Source organism: Heptranchias perlo, chromosome 13, assembly GCF_035084215.1.
Source record: "Heptranchias perlo isolate sHepPer1 chromosome 13, sHepPer1.hap1, whole genome shotgun sequence".
Classification (NCBI taxonomy): Eukaryota; Metazoa; Chordata; class Chondrichthyes; order Hexanchiformes; family Hexanchidae; genus Heptranchias; species Heptranchias perlo.
In genome coordinates this window covers 51601621-51618438 of record NC_090337.1, presented here as the reverse complement: position 1 = coordinate 51618438, position 16818 = coordinate 51601621, and the positions used below count along the sequence as shown (strand labels likewise).

The 16818-nt window shown below is 39.4% G+C and overlaps 1 protein-coding gene across 1 annotated transcript; it reads right to left on the bottom strand.

Annotated features, from left to right (window-relative positions):
- Positions 1-1654: 1654 nt before the first annotated feature.
- Positions 1655-16428, bottom strand: LOC137331592 (SLAM family member 5-like). Its single transcript, XM_067995489.1, has 6 exons — positions 15858-16428; positions 10793-10914; positions 10363-10701; positions 9358-9630; positions 5049-5165; positions 1655-3686 (listed from the first exon to the last, which is right to left on the bottom strand). The coding sequence occupies exons 2-6, from the start codon at positions 10809-10811 to the stop codon at positions 3595-3597; spliced, it is 840 nt and encodes a 279-aa protein (XP_067851590.1). The 5' UTR covers positions 10812-10914; positions 15858-16428; the 3' UTR covers positions 1655-3594.
- Between the last annotated feature and the right edge of the window lie 390 nt (positions 16429-16818).

Sequence of the window (16818 nt, the reverse complement as noted above, 5' to 3'; positions counted from 1 at the left end):
CGATTGTGTGGGACAGGCTGGATGGACCAGATGGTCTTTTCCTGTCAGTCATTGTTCGTATGTTCGAATTTTTTTAACTAATGGTTCATTCTTTTTGTATAGTTTTCATTTAAAACTATCATTTAAAATAAGGGACTGATGTAAAATGAGTTAATTCCATCTCTTCCTGTCAACCCAGTTCCTGGGAAATGGGATAAGGCTACAGATGGACATATATACTAGATAATCAATGGCATAACACCATTGTCAAAAAAAAACATGGTAAACTATTCATCATTCTGTAAAGATGGATAATAGGATAAACTTTGTCCAGGTCACTGAAAAATGGCATGTATCATAGTATCATAGTGGGTACAGCACAGGAGGGGGACATTCGGCTCATCTTGCCTGTGCTGGCTCTTTGAAAGAGTTCTCCAATTAGTCCCATTCCTCTGCTCTTTCCCCATAGCCCAGCAAATTTTCCCCCTTCAAGTATTTATCCAATTCCCTTTTGAAAGTTACTACTGAATCTGTTTCCACCACCGTTTCAGGCAGTGCATTCCAGATTATTGCAACTCACGACATAAAAAAAATATTTCCTCATGTCGCCTCTGGCTCTTTTGCCAATCACCTTAAATCTGTGTCTTCTGGTCACCGATCCTTCTGTCACTGGAAACAATTAATCCTTATTTACTCTATCAAAACCGTTCATAATTTTGAACACCTCTCTCAAATCTATCAAATAACAAGAAGAAAGTATGTTTTCTCATTCGAAATGGTTGTCTGACCCAATCCAGGTAACTGCAGCCATATTCTGTTCATGGCGTCAATTAAAGAATAATTCTCAAACTGCACAGGGTCACTGTATTCATAATTTTTAAAGTTTCCATTTAATTTTACTCCAAATGTTTTCACACAAATTCCAGAATAGAAAGAAAGTGTTAGCCAGATTGCACTAACATTCTAAAAGGGTACACCAACAGTGGTGAAACACAGGTACACACTCTTCATTCTCCACAAAATATGTTCTCCATGGGAGCTGGGACATCCGAAGATGATACTGAGCAGAGGCAGGCTGCTTCCCCGTGGGCAGGTAAAACAGAGGGAAAGTCAGCCTGAGATATTCTCATGCGCATCCCAGCAGTCACTTACAAAGTGTAATTAGGGACATGGGGAGAATGTCCTTCTTAGGAAGTGGTATGTGTGAGATAGGGGGAGATGGGAGGACCTTTAGAGGAAGGAAAACTCTAAAAGGGGGATATAATACAATACAATACAAATAAAGGACCTGGGTGGGACAATGAGTTAGGACATTGGGCCAGAACATGTGCAGAGTGGCATGGCAACGATCGCTGCAGCTCCTGCTAATTAAATTTATGAATGTACTTACTGCGGGCTGTGTGGTGTCGACTTACGTGATTTTGAACTTTTAAACAATTGTGCGCAATCAACCTAGTCTCTGAACAGGGTAAGTTGATTTGCATAGAAATGTCTGTGAGAATAGAAGTCATGCCCACAAAATCTGTCAGGAAGAGAAGTCCCCCACAGGCAGGCGAGCAGACTTCATTCATTTTAAGTTAGTATTCTAGAACGCACTGTAAATAAAAATTTTAAATCATTTTAATAAAAAACCAAAGAAATAATTGAATTAAATTAAAGAGACAAAAGGGAAAAGTAAAAAATAAATACCTTTTTAATTTTTAAAATTTTTCTTATAATGACCAAAAACGACTAAAATAAGGAATAACATGAGACTCCACATTTTTAAAATTTAATTTTTTGTTGTTTTGTAATCAATAAAACTGAACAAGATTTTAAAACTTAGTTTAGATCTGGTATTTTTAAACGTACCTTTTGGTGACGTAATTAGTTACTTTCTAGCTGGGCGGATGAGCAAGTTTGCGATTTTTCAGTGATTTCTATGATTGTAGGTTGCAATGGCCCTTTAATTCACAGCTGTCAAATCGCCAAGGAATCAATAGGAGCAAGTTCCCAATTTCCCTGTTTTAGTGCACATGTGCAAACACGGGAAATACTCCTTCAATTCTCCATTAAAAACGGAAAGCGTTGTTCAGCTCCTCGGTTATTTCGGGAGCAATTTCTGGCCTATCGTTTTTTCACTTCTAGAACCTTGGTTAAAATGCACACTGATGGGGATGAAGCAGTCACGTGCTCTCTCTCTCTCGCTCTCTTTATCTCTCATTCTTCATTCTACGGATCCTATGTGAAATGAGCTTGTGATCATGGTCTGGAGCACAAAAATGGCAGTAAATTGGCAATTCTTCTCAGGCTGCAAAATGACTGGTATGGAAAACGGAAATGTTGCTTTTCCTGGAGGAGTAAGGGGTGCTGTTCTGAAGTGGGACTACAGCATATTGCTGAGGCAAAGCAGAAGGAGCTGTACTGTGCTACTGGCTTTTATAGACCAGAGCTGGAAGTGCTTGATGCTTGCAATGGAAAAATGCTCTTTTTATTGCTGATATCCCTCCTCTTTATGAGTACAAAATTAACCAAAAAAAGGAAACAAATACTTACAGCTAAGCAACCAGGCAAGATTACATATTGATTCATACATTGCTTCACATTATATTTCAGGACGTGTTACACTGGCTCTCATAGCAGACCAGGATACTATTTATTCATAAATAACTTGAACCTGGAAATGAAATGTTTTCCAGCAAGACTAAAGGAAATACCAATCCCTCTCTTCATTGTATTTCTGCTGCAGTGATGAGGTTTGTGGAGGAACTTGTTGCAATGTGGACTGAGTAATCTGGAAGTTATACAGGAATTGTACAGCTTTGGGTTTTGTGACGGATGAGAGTGGTGTCTGAGAAAACAAATCTTCCCAAGAAAGAAAGAACTTGCATCTAATATAATGCCTTTCACAGCCTCAGGACATCCCGATGCACTTTACAACTGATGCAATACTTTTGAAGTGGAAATGCAATCATTATTGTTATGTAGACAAATGCAGCAGTCAATTTTGCACACAGTAGGGTTCAACAAACAACAAATGAATGAATAACCAGATGATCTGTTTTTGGTGATGTTGATTGAGGGAGGAATGGTGGCCAGGACATCCGGAGAACTCCCTGTTCTTTTTCAAATAGAGCCATGGGATCTTTAACATCCACCTGAGTACGGCAGATGGGGCCTCATTTAACATCTCATTCGAAAGTTGGCACCATTGACAGTGCAGCACTCCCTCAGTATTGCACTGAAGTGTCAGCTAAACGAGAGCCTCACCTTACAAAAGCACATCAATGGGCTGATCGGTGCTGGGGAAACAAAGTGACTCAATTGACAGCAATGTCCTCAGATCAGGCAGTAGAATAAATTGCCTGGGCCTTGATCACAACCCAGCATCTGCCACCTGAAAGCATGCATGTATAGATGCTGGGTGAGGCTATAATATTAACTTCAGTTTTGTTGGAGTGTGGTGGCAGCATAAAATTCATCACAATTCCAGTAGAACGGAAAGAAAAATCCCATACCAATGATCCTCATTCTGCAGCTCCATGCAATTCAATCAATTCCTTCCATTTTTTATAGTTAGTTGCTCTAAAAGCCTCTGTTCACAGGGAGTCTAAGAATGCAAGTAACACTTAGTGTTTAGCTTGTATCAATTCTAGTAATATATGTGGCTTCAATAAGTCCATCTCTAAGGTAAGATGTTTCTTCGTTGCTCTCTTGTGTTGCTCTATCTGAAATGTACATGAGATTCACATCATTTTATTACTTTTTGAAAACTAGTCAGAAAATGCGTAATTCCACCAAACAATCATAACACAAGCGTCCTGCTCTGTTCATTCAATGCCCAGCAGTCAGGGGATCAACATTTCTGTGAAGTATTCTTCTCCTGTATAGTTTGTGGGTGGAAGAACCATTGTCAAGGTTTGGCTGGTATTGAAATTTAAACTATTGATGAGACCTGAATTTGCATCCAGGACCAGGAACAATGCTGAACCACACTATCAACATGAGAGGCCCTCGTTGACGGACCCATTCCACGTGTTATCTGAGCAGCCACCTCCCTGTTTGAGAAATGGCTGTTCTTTTACATTAATAACATTTTAAAATTTAGTAATGAGGTCACAAATTCAAACAAGAGCCAGAAAACCAACAGAGGATGATTACATAAGTGTTGTTCTTCTACTCACTCTCTCATTTCTGCTATGTTTATAGCAATCTACCAATATGGGACGAGATGTCTTTAGATTTCAGCGAGGCTTTTATTACCGTGCCACACAAACAAGTGGTCCACAAGCTAGGAAGGAATGGGTTAGGTTGTTAACCTCAGCAGTGGAATGAAAATTGGATAAACCAGAGAAAGCAACGGTGCTTGTGAGTGGGGGGTGCCAGGGATCAATGCTGGAGCCTTTGTTGTTTACACTGTGTAGAAATGACTTGGAGCTGGGGACAGAAATCAAGCTAAATTTTCAGATGACACCACAGTGGAGGGAGGGATTCAGCAGAAGGAAATCGGTAAACAGGATACAAAAGAATCTGGACAGGTTGGGAAGATGGACCAAAGTTATGGCAGGAGCTCAGAGAGCCCCACAAGGAAATTCTACCCGAATGAGTATAGTCTTGATGGGCATAACACAGGAGAGAGATCTGGCAGATTAGGTGGATAGCTCACTGTAACCAACAGCACAATTTCAGGGAAAATTTCAGGGAGAATTGGATCGATATTTGAGGGGGTGGGCAATTGAAAGATATTAATTTTGGAACCATCCAAATGGACTGATTAGTCTTTTCTAGTTGTGCACTTTATGTTCTTAATCTGCAAGAATAAAATGTTTCGGCTTGTTGTTTAATAATTATTAAAAGTGCTACCCAATAATCCTGAGGGTTGATTTTTTAAATATAACTTCTGCATGATTTACAATGCAGTCCATAAGCCTGAAATCACTAAGTATATACACCAGCTGTGTATTTTCTGAATATTTTCAGGAGTACTTTTTGCTGTCTACAAATCTTAGAATACATGGAATAAATAATGAACATCCTTGAACTTCTGCTGAAGCCTCATAGTTTTGTCTAATAATAATAGTTGTACTTACTGCTCCCTTTATCACCAGCAGTCTGTGTTATTTTGTAGCGGATGTATACAATTAAAACCAAAACTAGCAGCAATAAGGATGCAGCAATGGTGTGAATCACCCAGGACAATTTCTGACCTAAAATGGATCACAGAGGGGTTAAAGTTTGTAATGCATTAAAACATTAACAAATCTGTGATGTGACAGATTTAGTGGAAAGCAATTATTAGTTGTACACCAACGTATGTGTATATGTGGATAGATTCAGGCAAAATACAGTGAGTATGTCTGGAACTGTTGTATTGTGTCTTGTTGATACATGGGTAATTTACTTCCTTAAGCAGAGAGAACGAGTTTAAAACGAGTTTCCAGGGAGTGCAAGAAAAATCAGGAGTAAGAGATCTAACCTACAACTTGAGGCCTATGAGTATTTTCTTTATTAATAATAGCCAATCTCCCATTTTATTGCTCATGGGTAATCTGAGATTTGGAGCATGGTAGTAATGATTAGTTTGTAAGGTGGGGCTGCTTTTAACCTGGTCTGTCTCTTTTTAAAGTCATTGCTCAGTTATTTGGTGTGGAAGTGATCTAAATATAAACATTTTTTGCTCAATTAGAGGCTAATTATTGAGGGAAGTTTCTGTGATTCGCAGGTATTCATAAACCTTTAGCTGAAGAGACCAAATTACTGAGCTCAGAAAAAACCCCACAGGATATGATTAGGCTTCTTCCTGCTTTTATATATACTTTTGACACTTTGAAGTGTGACTGCACATGCTAGATGCAAGACTTTCCCATATGCACAGTGGAATCCCTCTGCAGTGTTCGCTCTTGGTCGTGGTCAAGTGAATGCATTGCTCAATTATGAAATACTAAAACCACACAGTATTGAATGTGGTACCTTTATAGCTGCTTTTATTGCTCACTGTGAATCAATTGTGTAGCTCAGTTTGGCTTAGATTGTAGCTTTTCCCTTGTCATTTTTACAAGCTGTCTGTTTCTGGTAATAAGAGCTTCTGTGGATAGATTCAGCAGCTGAGAATTGCAGAACACTTGAATTTTATAACCCTTCAATGTTCAATACTATATAATGCTGTTTAGTGTTTTTGATACCAAACATTTTACAAACTTTGAGATCCTAATTCATTTAAATAGCCATCTATATTGCTTAGTTGGAACTGGTGCCTATCAGGTACTGGCAAATCAAGAACTATATCCTGATTGTCATGGACAAATAGTGCATACTAACGTTGATTTGAAAATTCAAAAGATATAATCGGTGAACAAAAGCTATCAAGGAAGTCAAGTAACTTTCAGTGTAAAGAAAAAGATTTTGCATTTATATAGCAGCGACCACAACCTCATGAATCCCCCAAAACGATTCACAGCCAAAGAAGTGTAGTCACTGTTGCAGTGTAGGGTAACAGAGCAGATAATTTACGCAATGCAAAGTCGCACAAACAGCAGTAAGATGTTTAACCGATAATCTGTTTTTACAACTTTTGTTGTGGGATAAATATTTGCCAGAACACTGGAACAATAGAGGAGCTTTTACACTGTTGGGTGTATACTGTAGGCCACCAAATAGTGGGAAGGAGATGGAGGAGCAAATATGCAGGCAAATTACAGAAAGATGCAAGAACTAGAGTAGTAATAATGGGGGGGGGGGGGGCTTCAACTATCCCAATATACACTGGGACAGCAACAGCATAAAGGGCAAGAAGGGGGAGGAATTCCTGGATTGTGATCGACAACTTTCTGGAACAGCATGTTTCCAGCCCAACCAGGAAGGAAACAGTGTTGGATCTAGTTCTGGGAAATAAAGTGTTTTATGGGAGAGTATTTGGGGAACAGTGATCATAATATCATTAGGTTTAGAATAGTTATGGAAAAGGACAAGGAATAATCAAATCTGAAAGTGCTTAAGTGGTGGAGGGCAAATTTCAGTGAGTTAAAAGGGGATCTTGCCCAGCTGGATTGGAATCAAAAATTGGTAGGCAAAACAGTAATTGAACAATGGGAGGCCTTCATGGAGGAGTTGGTTCGGGTATAGAGTAGGTACATCCCTATGAGGGAGAAAGGCGGCTCACCACCACCTTCTCAAGGGCAATTAGGGATGGGCAATAAATGCCGGCCTCGCCAGCGACGCCCACATCCCATGAACGAATAAAAAAAAGAACATCCAATGCTAGATCTCCCTGGATGACTAAGGATATAGAGATTAAAATGAAACAGAAAAAGGAGGCTCATGATGAACATAAGGTTCAGAGAACCAGGCAGAATACAGAAAGTACAGAGGAGATCTAAAAAGGTAATTAAGAGGGACAAAGAGAAAGTATGAGTATTAGGATCACTGCTCTTTTTATTTTATATTAATGACCTGGACTTGGGTATAGAGGGTATAATTTCAAAGTTTACAGATGACATGAAACTTGGAAATGTAGTAAACAGTGTGGAGGATAGTAACAGACTTCAAGAGGGCATAGGCAGACTGGTGAAATGGACAGACACATGGCAGATAAAATTTGTTGCAGAAAAGTGTGAAGTGATGCATTTTGATAGGAAGAATGAGGAGAGGCAATATAAACTAAATGGTACAATTTCAAAGTGGGTGCAGGAACAGAGTGACCTGGGGGTGCACATACACAAATCTCTGATGGTGGTAGGACAAGTTGAGAAGGCTGTTCAAAAAGCATACGGGATCCTGGGCTTTATTAATAGAGGCATAGAGTCCAAAAGCAACAAAGTTATGCTAAAGCTTCATAAAACACTGGTTTGGCCTCAGCTGGTGTATTGTGTTCAATTCTGGGCACCAAACTTTAGGAAGGATGTCAAGGCTTTAGAGAGGGGGCAGAAGAGGTTTACTAGAATGGTGCCAGGGAAGAGGGACTTCAGTTATGTTGAGAGACTGGAGAAGCTGGGGTTGTTCTCCTTAGAACAGAGAAGGTTAAGGGGATATTTGATAGAGCTGTTCAAAATGATGAACGGTTTTGAAAGAGTAAATAAGGAGAAATTGTTTCCAGTGGCAGAAGGGTCAATACCCAGAGGACACAGATTTAAGATGATTGGCAAAAGAGTCAGAGGTGACATGAGGAAACATTTTTTTTATGCAGTGAGTGGTTATGATCTGGAATGCACTGCCTGAAAGGGTGGTTGCAGCAGATTCAATAGTAACTTTCAAAAGGGAATTGGATAAATACTTGAAGGGAAAAAATTTACAGGGCTATGGGGAAAGAGCAGGGGAATGGGACTAATTGGATAACTTTCTAAGAGCCGGCACAGGCACGATGGGCCGAATGGTCTCCTCCTGTGCTGTACCTGCTGATACTGTGAACTTTCCTGCTCTTCATCGAGTATTGCCATGGGATCGTTTATGTCCAACTGAGAAGTCAATAAGACCTCAGTTTAACGTCGAATTGAAAAACAGTACCTCCGACAGTACTGCACAAAAGTGCCCACCCAGATAATCTGTTCATCTCTCTAGAGTGGAGTTTGAACCCCCAATCTTTTAACTCAGAGGTAAGGGTGCTACAACTGAGCCGAGACTGACAGCTACATATCTGTAACTAACTTAATGTACTATTAACTTCCACTGTAAAAGAACATGAGTCGAAAGTCGGTACAGTCAAGTAACTGCATCATTGTACTGTTACTTCCACAATAAAAGATATTTGCCAGAACTCCAAAGTTACGCTGGACGGTCAGGAGAAGCTCCAGAGAAATTAATGACGCATGAGTCAGAAGTCGCTACAGTTGTGACTTGAATTCATGACTCATATATGTTCAGAGTACCCTGCCTTTTCATCAAGTCATTTAAAACATAAATAGACTCGAGCTGTCAGCACTTTGGATATCCTCTCTCCCGATTCTAATTTTACGAATTTTCACAAATGCTGAAACCGTCATCCATTCCTTTTTTTATCTCTGGACTTGACTATTCCAATGCTGACCTGGCCGACCTCCCACCTTGCACCCTCTGTAAACTTGAGCTCACCCAATACTCTGCTGCCCGAATCCTAAACTCCGCATTTCCACCTCACTCTCCTCCTTTAAGACGCCCCTTAAAACCTACCTCTTTGACCAAGCTTTTGGCCACCTCTCATAATATCCTAATTTCCCATATGGCTCGGTGTCAAATTTTGTGTGATCACGCTCCTGTGAAGGGCCTTGGGACATTTTACTACTTTAAAGGTGCTATATAAATGCAAGTTGTTGTTACCTGTACAGAATAGAGCCGCTTTTTTTTAACTAGGCATAAGAAAAGTATTTCTGTATCAGTGCTCTGTCTCTCATTAGTACGGCTGTAAGAATAGTCTTTACACTTTCTCACCTTTAGAATGATTCCTATTACACAGCTCTGTGGACCATGAATCACTGGTTGCATTACTGACTGGGTTCTCTGCTGTGCACCTGTATTGTTCCTGTTCACTGACATGGTCTATCACTAGTTCTGTCCCATCATATGTTCCATTGATGACTCCAGACAAGGGTTGCTTTTCCCAGTGAAATGTGACATTTGTTCCCTTTGAGACAGAGCAGCTCAGAGTGATATTTGGAGTTGAACAATTGCCAGTTATTGTCATCACAGGCTTGGAAACTGGTTCTGAAATAGAGGCAATAGTTAGGAGGTGAATTAAGAGACTTTATAGTATTTTTCTAAATTTCAACATTTTACATTTAATGGGACATAAATGATTAGTTAAGTTCCAGCAAAGTACACAAATCTATTAGGTGAATAACTGGATTGCTGGAAATCCTTAGTCAATCATTCATTACAAAACATGAGCCCTGAGGTATCTGTATTTACAGTAAAATCTCTGTCCACGTTAATCCTCCAATTAATTCTACAAAATTACTACAGTTTAAACAAGTTAATACAAAACTTAGAAATACACAACAGTCTCTGACATAGGAGACATTTTCAAAATGTTAACTTAACTATTCTGTTTTCAGATGCTGTGTAAATAACAATTCTCGAATAATGAGAAGGAAGCCCACAGAGTGAGCATAGCGCCTTCCTCCCCCTCCACCGAGCTCCTGATCTCAGCTGGAGTGCTGAGTGGAGGCCTCGAACCTCCTCATGGAGGGAGCAATCCCCAGTGCACGCTCTTATGCCTCCCAGTAATTGTCTCAGAGTGACATTGACAGAGGGCGTGGAGCAGGTCACTTGCTTGGTCACCTTGACTGCAGGTGATGTGAAAAAAGGAGAGAAACGTTTGATATTTCCTGTCCTCGCAAAAAGTTAAAAGGAGTATGGCACAGTACATGTTTAGAGATATATTTTGAGTTTGAAAACCTTAGTTTTATTTTAAAGTTATATTATCAAGAAACCTACCAAACACATGCAAATCAAATAGTATTTCAACTGTTGTGCTGTAGCACTCGAATTGTATTCCATACAGTTTAGTGTCATTAACCTGTACATTGCGCAGCACCACAGAACCATTCGTGCTCCTTTGCAGTCTGTCTTCGTACAGTGGGTGTCTATCAGAATTGTTGGATCTCCATGAAGCAAGTTTGGCACGAATTGGGGATTTTGATTGAAACATTATTTCATACTCAGCTCCACATTGATTGTGTACAGGGAACAGAACCTGTTCTCCCACAATGACATTAATGACTGTACTGAGTATGGCTGAGATCTCTGTCCCACACAGTGTAAGCAAATGGAATACTGGAATGGAAAATAAATGCATCTACATTAAATTGATGAATATTTATATTTCTGAACAACAATTAGCTTAATAATTCTAAAAGTGTATTACCTGAAAGCAGTGGCAACATTCTCACATTTGAGAGGTCCAAGCAATTAGTTCTTTATATCTGTGCTGTATACGGTTTGTATTTTGTTTCTTGTTTGCAGTGGCTGATCACAAAAGAACTTAATCTGTAGAACAGTAAAAGAAATTTGTTGACTAACAACACTGCCCTTTCATGGGAATCTAACCTTCTCCCAGTTGGAGTATGTTGAGGCATTTTGTTTTTAAATTGAGAAACGTAAGTGATGGGCAAGGGTCGCAGTATAAGTTACCAGCAAGACTGAAAGAAGGAGATCAGATAACTTAAGAAGCAGTGTTATTTGCTGCCAAGCTTGGGCTTTAAAAGTATAACAATTCTAGGAGGGTCAACTGAAAAAAAAGTACGGAGGTGTACAGTTGCGAGGTCCTGGGAAAGAATGAGTAAGAATATAGAGAGAACTAGGAGTACATAAGAGGATGCATTTGGAACTCACAAGGAGCAGGAGAGGAAAGCTCAGAGGACCGGTGGTCGGAATAGAATCAATAAAATCAAGAAAGGCAAGAACGTTGTGACAAAGAAGGAGGTTTGAGGTAGAGAAAGATTGTCTGTCATATGACCAGCTATATCTTGTTTCCTGTCCAGGAGTGTGAGAAGGTGTTAAGAGACTCTCCATATATGGTATGGTGTCTAACCTGAAGAAGGAACACAATGGGCCATAATTTGCTGTAGCTGGACATTTAACAAAGTCTGCCGTTAATTAGACTTGCCCTTGCACTTACAGGTTTCAACATTTTTTGCGTGGCAAGTTGCTGAAATTGTGAGGTGATAACATCACAGTGAGGGAAACAGGGCATCTGGGAGCTGATTGATCCAGGCACAACTGTGTATCTCCTTAACTAATCAGATTGAAGGATTGTGAAATTAACAGCACAAGGTCTGAGAAGGAAGTGTAAATCAGAGTGGGTGAATTCAATGTCAAATCAGGTACAGAAAGAAAAATAAAGAGAGGGAAAGAAAGATTGGATTAAGAGACAGAGAAAAAAATGATAGAAAGGAAAAATAAAAAACATTTTAAAAACATTTTAATTTTGATTTTTAATATCTCGAACAATTAAAACCTGAAGGAATGAGACCGCACACTTGCAATAGTTAATTTTCAATGCCCGAATGGTTGACTGGCAGTAATTAACATTGGAACATAGGAACAGGAGTAGGCCATTCAGCCCTCGTGCCTGCTCCGCCATTTGATAAGATCATGACTGATCTGTGATCTAACTCCATATACCTGCCTTTGGCCCATATCCCTTAATACCTTTGGTTGCCAAAAAGCTATCCATCTCACATTTAAATTTAGCAATTGAGCTAGTATCAATTGCCGTTTGCGGAAGAGAGTTCCAAACTTCTACCACCTTTTGTGTGTAGAAATGTTTTCTAATCTCACTCCTGAAAGGTCTGGCTCTAATTTTTAGACTGTGCCCCCTACTCCTAGAATCCCAAACCAGTGGAAATAGTTTCTCTCTATCCACCCTATCCGTTCCCCTTAATATCTTATAAACTTTGATCAGATCACCCCTTAACCTTCGAAACTCTGGAGAATACAACCCCAATTTGTGTAATCTCTCCTCGTAACTTAATCCTTGAAGTCCGGGTATCATTCTAGTAAACCTACGCTGCACTCCCTCCAAGGCCAATATGTCCTTCCGAAGGTGCGGTGCCCAGAACTGCTCACAGTACTCCAGGTGCGGTCTAACCAGGGTTTTGTATAGCTGCAGCATAACTTCTGCCCCTTTGTACTCCAGTCCTCTCGATATAAAGGCCAGCATTCCATTAGCCTTATTGATTATTTTCTGCACCTGTTCATGACACTTCAATGATCTATGTACCTGAACTCCAAGGTCCCTTTGGACAACCACTGTTTTTAAATTTTTACCATTTAGAAAGTAACACTTATCATGTCATTGAAAGGGTACTTAGACGTGAAATGATCTGACTTAACTTTCTGTGTCGAGTTTAGTTTGAATCTAAGGCGCAAATACGGTAACTTGATGCCATTCAATGCATTTCAATTGTGACGCAGACAGAGAAATGCCGTTTTCGCGAAACTAATGGCGGAACAGCGCAACTTGGACAGCAACTTTTGGATATCTGTGTTTAACCACGCATCTACCCCTCGGCTGAAGTTGCTTTACCATTTGCGCTTATTTCTTAAATGGGAATGTAATGCATCACCACAATTTGCCAGTCTCAAGTGTGTAGAGTCTCTCCAGTTCTAGGCTCGGGGAAAGAATTTGCAACAGCAAAGCATAAACCACAGGGGAGAATAAAGTGACTTCGCCTGCCTCGCCCCATTAAAATCTCACCTCCTACTGACCCATCAAGAGATACATTCGGTAAAGTGAGAAGCCTGCGGTTGAGACCACAGAGCAGTTGCAGCTGAAGCTGGCTGTGTGAAGGCAAGTGGCTGTGTGCAGAAGCAACTCAGGTGTTAACTTTGGGACAGGTTCCAATTTTTACCCTGTTAATCTTCCCACAGACTACATTCAAAAAGTCATTCAAGGATCATTTCAAATTTTCAGTGAAACAGAGCATCATATAATTTCTCAGCATAGCTTTCTATAAAATACAAGAACAAATCCTTTCGCATGAGTGTATCTGAAATACATGATTAGAATATTAAACTTTACTGATTCAGCCTTTTACTTTTGGACGTACAACAGGAAATATCAGAAAAGTTAGTTTCCATTTCTGACTTAATTTTATCTCCTGTACACACAAAAATAAACAAGGTGTCAGTAAAAAAATGACTGAAAAATTATTGTGAAGATCTTCATGTTGCTAGCCAGACATTAATTTGACCAAAGAATGTCTTATTTTTAAAAACTGGTCACATAACCAGAATATATTATACATTTTAATATATAACAGGAACACAAGCGAAGATTCCAGGAGATAAATCTAACATCACAGTCTATGTATTCCAACCCAGAGCAGTTGCAGTCCACAGGACATTCTCATGGCCCTCATAGGGCTCGATCCATTGTGTGCTGGAGTGTAATTAATACATTATCTATGTCTACTTTACGCCCAGAATCCCCATTCAATGCCAGTCATCCAGCTCCTTGTGCTGTGTTAACAGCATTAAACTACTATTAATGGGAATCTATTCCAAATATCTACTATTTCTTGTGTGTGTGAGAGAGAGAGAAAGAGAGAGGTAGCTAATTGTCTCTCATTTTAGTTGAATTTTCTTCGTACTCATATTCTTGAGTTTTATGATCACAATTTAAGTGAAATGATCGACTTTACCAAATACTTGGCTGACAAAGTGCAGTGTGAGAAAACAATATTTGACATTTTTTATATTAAACTAGTTTAAAAATTTTATGCGAAGGAATATAAACAGGAATAATGGAAGATTCTGAAATATCTCCACTTAGATTACATCAGGCAAAGGTTTTGTCTGTGCACCAGGTGGAACAAAATTGTAAAGGTGATTATAAGGATTTTGCTACAGCCAATGCAGAGAGGAATTCTTCACCCATCGAAGTAAATTCTCCGACTAAAGAGTAGAAAATGCAAATAAGAACAGGATTCTCTTAAAATATACAAATGTAAAAAATAATATTTAGCCAGCACTGTGAATATTAAATTCATTCCATGTATAACAGTCAGTTTTAATGCTGCGATTACAAATTGTCCTTAGATTCTGCTTTATCACCAATGCAATTTACCAAACTAAAATTCAGTTAAAGTATTTTCCTACATGAAGAATGTGTTGTATTTATTGAAGTGCTAAATTAAAAAAATTGTCACAAATCATTTTGCAAACCTCCTTTTGTTAAGAAACTGAGAGAAATTCTATGCAGTAGGAACTCGGGAGTTGAAGTTAAGGAGGGAACAGGTTCATAACTAAAGAGTTACTTTCACATACTGATCTTTCTATTTACTTTTTAAATTTTAATTGATAGGAAAGGAAATTTCAAGCTCCAAGCAGTTCACATTTAACAACAACTTGCATTATACACCGCTTTTAATGTAGAGAAAAGGAGCTTCGCAGGGACTGTAATCAAACAATAAATTACACTGAGCCAAAGGAGGAGATATTAGGAGGGGAGAATCAAACACAGAACATCCCGACCAAAACCAGCTCCCTGCGTTATGTTGATTTTCATGATTTCATTCACGCTGGAAAAAGTATTTCAAATTGGATATTTCACACTGGCATTACGTGCTGTGAAAATTCATCATTGTCATGTTTATTAAACTGTATATTTTTAATCTCTGGGTAAAAAATACCGCAACAGATTTCTGCAGATTAACATCCAGTCTTCAGATCTCTCCGTTCACCATTGTGTTAATGAGATCTCCCTCGCACCCTCAGCATTTTGGAATCGCTCTCGTTCCACAATGTTAGGAACAAATGTATAACTTGTACAAGCTACTAATTACTTCTGTTGTACAACCCGCTAATTATGTTTGCTGATTTTTTCTTTAACGTATAATCTACTTTAGATTTATAAAGATGAATTAGCACTGCTTCCTCTCTTAAAACGTGGGGAATGTCCGCAAATCTGCAGAACAGCATTTTTCCCGCTAACTGTGTTCTGCCCGTCGGGTTCAATGAACGGTGCACTTTATATGGCCAAACATTCACTTCTCAAAATACAACAGTGCAGCAAATAACAACAGGGCTTGAGAAAGAGCAGCGGGAATCACAGTGCAAATTCTGTCAAATGTCGGAGAGTCACTAAAAGCAGCGCTGCAGTCCTCTGCTCATGGACATTTCAGAACACATCAATTCCTTATTAGTTCACCCAGATTTGAAGACAAAACCTGTTGCATTTCACCCGCACTTTGAAAGTTTAATATATCTGCTAACCGTACAATGCAGATAAGTAAAATACTTTCAACATGAATTATTAATTCACGAGTGAAATACATTCGAGAGAGAACAATATATTACAAAACATTGAAATGACAACTTAATAGACTCGCTTTATAAAAAGCCCGTATCATATTATTACAGGTCAAATATATTGTTTGAGAACTTTCTTATTTCAAATGGTAGAAGGAATAAAAATTGATCTTTACCGGAAAATCGGCGATTGCGTTTCACTTCAATGTAAACGAAAAAGGGAACTTGCCGGCTTGTTTTAACTTTCCTCCTGCTTTTTATTTACTTCGAAATCTCTTTCACCTTGATGTAAATTCTGGGTCAAATATTCTCGCCAGGTTTTTTTTAATGTCCCACGCAAAACAAAGAGTACAGTGTCTATTAAACGGGTTTATAATGACTCCACTCTCTCTCACACACCGTATTATATCTGTACAGTCCGAGTCTCTCAGTCTCCCCTCTCTCTCACACACCGTATTATATATGTACAGTCCGAGTCTCTCAGTCTCCCCTCTCTCTCACACACCGTATTATATATGTACAGCCCGAGTCTCTCAGTCTCCCCTCTCTCTCACTCTTAGCTGTATTGTATGTCCAGCTCGAGTCCCTCAGTCTCACCTCTCTCTCACTCTTGGCTGTATTATATGTACAGCCTGATTCGCTCAGTCTCACAGCCTGCACTCTCTCTCACTCACTCCTTCCCCAAGCGGCTCCTCTCAATTTCTTTGAGGTGTCCTGAACGCGGGTCAGATACAAGAACAAGAGACCAGAGCAGGACTCGGTGAGTGACGTGTGGTGAATTCTGTCTGGTCACACGTACGCTGCCCTACTGTTATTCAGAGCTGTCAACATTGGGAAAATAGTATGTAACATTTGTAAAGTGACATATTGTAAATTCGTGTGTGTGGAACTGTGTTTAATGTTGAGTACATTCAAATACTTCTCATTTTTAAACTGACTGAATGATTGTAGCGGCTAATGAGTGTCACTTGGCAGGGCTGAGTTTTTTTTTAAATTGCAGCTTAATGGTTCATTCTCGGACTGGCAACCAGTGGCCAGTGGTGTTCCGCAGGGGTCGGTGCTGGGTCCCCAACTCTTTACAATCTGTATTAACGATTTGGAGGAGGGGACCGAGTGTAACATATCAAAGTTTGCAGA